General features: G+C 46.1%; 1 protein-coding gene across 1 annotated transcript; it reads left to right on the plus strand.

The window, feature by feature from the left end:
* Window positions 1-1,859: 1,859 nt before the first annotated feature.
* LOC147881846 (uncharacterized) lies at window positions 1,860-3,767 on the plus strand. Its single transcript, XM_087402087.1, has 3 exons — window positions 1,860-2,465; window positions 2,731-2,917; window positions 3,305-3,767. The coding sequence occupies exons 1-3, from the start codon at window positions 1,995-1,997 to the stop codon at window positions 3,514-3,516; spliced, it is 870 nt and encodes a 289-aa protein (XP_087258213.1). The 5' UTR covers window positions 1,860-1,994; the 3' UTR covers window positions 3,517-3,767.
* The last annotated feature ends 205 nt before the right edge of the window (window positions 3,768-3,972 follow it).

Consider the following 3,972-nt stretch of genomic DNA (forward strand, 5'->3'; position numbering starts at 1 on the left):
GAAAAAGTCATGTCAAGCTAAATAAGCTATGTGCACTTCCAATATGCCAAGAGGCGATGCCCAAGGGCACATAAAGAGTGAGCACTTGTCTACTCTCTTTCATTTTTAAATTCACACTCACACATGTACACACACAAATGCAATAAAAGTTAGTCGGCTAGGTTTTGTTTTGAAAGCTAGCTTTCTATGTGTTGCACTTATACCCACCAAACATCTCATGGAGAACTCATTCCTCCCACCTTATGTAGTCGGCACCACTGCAATTGTGGACCTCCATGGCTATTCATGGGAGCGAAGAAGGGAGGGAGAACATACCAAGGCCCTGCTAGACAAGCATGTGGGACTTGCCTTAACACTCCTTGTTTTTAGCTCACCATTCTAAAACTCATTAGAGGTCGGTCATTCCCACTTGTTGCTCCACAATGCTCAAGCAACATTTATGGGTATTTGTGAGAAATTGTCCCACCACAACATCCAGCTCTCTAGTCATCACCCATCTCTAATGTCTCCTACAATATGCCCAAATCAACCTAAAACTACAATAGTATTGGCTTCAACAAGCTGGCCCTGAAATGCCCAGTTGGAGACTGAGGTTTCCCGTCTGAGAAACAAGCGGTGCAATGCCACATTTGGTCCTAACATTTGGGTTGGTGGTTGGTGTGAACATGTATGGCACTAGCATTTGTAGGCACTGTCTTGCTCATGCAATTGGGAGCAGGAACAAGCTCTGCCATTCTTGCTCATGTAATCGTGAGCGAGAATAAGCTCTTATTTGGTGCGACAGGGGTGGTTTGTGAAATAGGTGGGCGTCAAAAAGCCAAGATGGATTCACCCCTCGGGATTTTTTCGGCAAACCTAGTTGCTCCTAACAAAGAAAAACTAGTGTCTCGTTGGCCTTGTGACAAGGAGATCGTGGTTTGCAAACCATCGTGGTTTGCAAACCACCCCTCTGGTTAACCTTAAGGACATGGCAGTTTGCAAACCAACTCTCTCACGAGGACATATTCGACATTGCTGTCTCGATTTGAGAGTGAGCAGCTCTGAGCTGCCACTGCTCGGTTGACATACTTCAATTTTGCAACTGAGCTGCCAATTCTCAGTTCACATGAACTTCAATTTTGCAACTGCAACTGACGATCATACAACTTGTCACTCTGATGTTCAAGTCGTAACCGAATAATATTCGTCACAGCCCCGACTTTGAAACTCGGCGCGAGCTCAGTGTTTGATAGACTCACCGTCACTCACGGAAAGGACACAATGAATCTTTCGCGGCTTCGAAGTTGCACACGGACATCGCCAACACATTGTTGTCCAATGTCCATGAGACATTCGTGGGAGAGAGTACCTGGAAAAATACATCGCCAAATACATTGTTGTCGATTCAATTTACAAGTTCTTACAACTTCGAACGCACCAAATAACAAAATCAGGAAGGGCATCTGCTCAAGACCAGTTTCATGCCTGAATTTCCCGAATTTCCCATCAAGGTCGTGACTCGTGTATTTTACTATATCCTTTTCCGTGTTCCATTCACGGCTTTCATGCATGCATTAGTTCACAACTTCATACACTTTACCTTTCTCTGCCTTTCTCCGCCTCTACTCTACTGGGTTTCTAGCCCCGGCACATGGCCTCTGTCCGCTCTCGGTAGACACACCTTCTGTCGATCATGCAAGCCTCGAATTTAGAAATCAAGCGGTTTTTCAAGGACGTGCAGTTTAGTGATACTGTAAAACGGGGGTTGCTGACAGCTGTCATCGATCCCATCCGCCGCAACGCACTTCCATGCTCCATCGGCTTTTTCCGTGGCAACACGGATGCAGCATCCAATATGAAGACTAGAAGTCTCACCGCCTCGAAGCTTCTCTCGCGCTCGTCCGGCATAAACGGCCCAGAATTTTCTATACGTAGACGTTAGCGCATCGCGGGATAGTTCATACTAGCATGTTCGTAGTATCAGCTCCAGGAGATTGAGAATCTTATCGGTCACCATGACGGCACAGAAATGGCGCTCATCTTCCGATCCAGTGTATCATACTCCTTCCTCCACTATCAGTGATCTTCAAACGGTTCGCCTACTAGTGCAGGAGGGAAGTCAAACTCGTGGTTGTGTCTCAGGCCGACGAATAAATGGATTTGCCTTACGTTCGTTCTTTGTCCGATCACAAGGAAAAGTGAGGATGGCAGCAGACAGATGTAGAGTCGTCTTTCCTGCCTTCAAATGGATTACATCGATCCCAAAGGCACTCTTCTTACTAGATTCGAGAGCGAGCTGTTCGTGTCTGCCGATTATTCACGCTGCCTTGAAAAGCAAGCCCAGCCTCCTGCACAAGGATGACTCTCTCAAAGACGGCCCAGACCTGAAATTGGAACATGGACGTGCTGAGGATTCCGATAGGGAGCCTCTCAAGTGCAGCAATTCATCATGCGAGGAGAACGGCGGGGCAATCGCTGCTAGAAAGGCGAATTTCTTACTCCTGGTTCCTGAGTTTGAATGTGTGCGTGATGGATAGACGCGATAAGACGTAGGCAAATTCCTGCTTACTATTGCTTCCTGATCTGCTAGTAAGACGCTTTTGTCCATTCTTATTGATGCCCGATCTCGTTGCAGGTTTTGATATGTCGATTTGCTTGTGATGAATCGATGGGAGCGGGTTGAGACGATTTGCTCTTGATTAGGCGTCACAATCCCGGTTCTTGTTCTTGAATCTGCTTTTTTGTGTGCAGTTCGATCAAACTGTTCTTCTGAAAATTGCAGTGATGGGCAGCCCCACGACTCTTGTGCTGCTGGCTCCCGCAGACGCCACTGCCGAGACTGTGATAGATATGATCCTGCGCACCTATGCTTGCGCCTCGAAGCAGAGTTGGGCTTGCAGCCAATTCGATCTCTACTGTGCCCATTGCAGCTCGCCGGGTAAGTTCGACTGATTCTTGTTTTGGGTCTCCAGCTTGACAATACTGGCTTCGATGTTTTGCACCTTTCTGCTCGTTGCCCAGCTGCTTGCTCTACAGAAACTCCATTTGCGCTAGCCGCACAGCTCGCTCTTTGATCATATCAGTTGTCTTGTAGTCAAGTGTCCTCGCGTTACTACCCTTGTGCGCAAATCATCGCCATTCGCTTAGTTAACGATAGATCTTGCCAGTAACATCGCCCACTTTAACTTCAATCAATCGCAGTGAGGCGAATTAAGTGCCAGCTGAATTTCTACTTAGCTATGACAAGGTAAGAGCATCAGAGGAGGTAGAGCGATGTGGCACGTTTTATCACGACCTAACGATTGCAGGGGGGTGGAAAACGCAGCGTTGCATCCAGAGCAACCGATAGGGATGGTAGGATCGCGTTATTTCTTGATGAGCAGGCGATGGCCGGCGTCTTGCATGGCTACGCCACCAGCTAAAAACGAACAGCAGCAACAGCGCCAGGTGATTGTTACCTTGACGCCTAAGCTCAAGAAAAGGTGGTCGTGCTCACCCATCAACAAGTGCCTTGGCTTACATTCCTTATCCAATTAATCATACCCCATCACATCGTTCTTATGTATATGTCCCCCAACGACATAGTATCAATCTCATCTCCTTATGTATGTGTATATGTCCACATAGGCTGTCCATCAATCATAATCATAATCACAAATACTATTGAGGGGGCCCTTATTATGGACGCATGTGTAAATTATGCAATTGTCTTCCCTATGGAGTGGATGTCCCACCTATGCTTGTTGTTTTCTTCCATTACACCACATTAAGTGGCCTAGGCATGAATTATATATTGTAGTGATTTAGTAAGAATGGTAATTGTAGTGACTTATTGGAATTAAAGGTAGATATTCTAATTGTAAAGATGCCAGTGTTAATTTTGTTCATCAACTTGAAGTCTAGTCCTAGTATTATTATTTTGGTATATGATGGCAAACTTCGAGGTGCTTGACAGATTAATGAACTGAAGACTTTGTCATTGGATGTAAGCGG

Source organism: Dipteris shenzhenensis, chromosome 30 (assembly GCF_047967505.1).
Source record: "Dipteris shenzhenensis isolate YYH24624 ecotype China chromosome 30, Dip_SZ_1.0, whole genome shotgun sequence".
NCBI lineage: Eukaryota > Viridiplantae > Streptophyta > Polypodiopsida > Gleicheniales > Dipteridaceae > Dipteris > Dipteris shenzhenensis.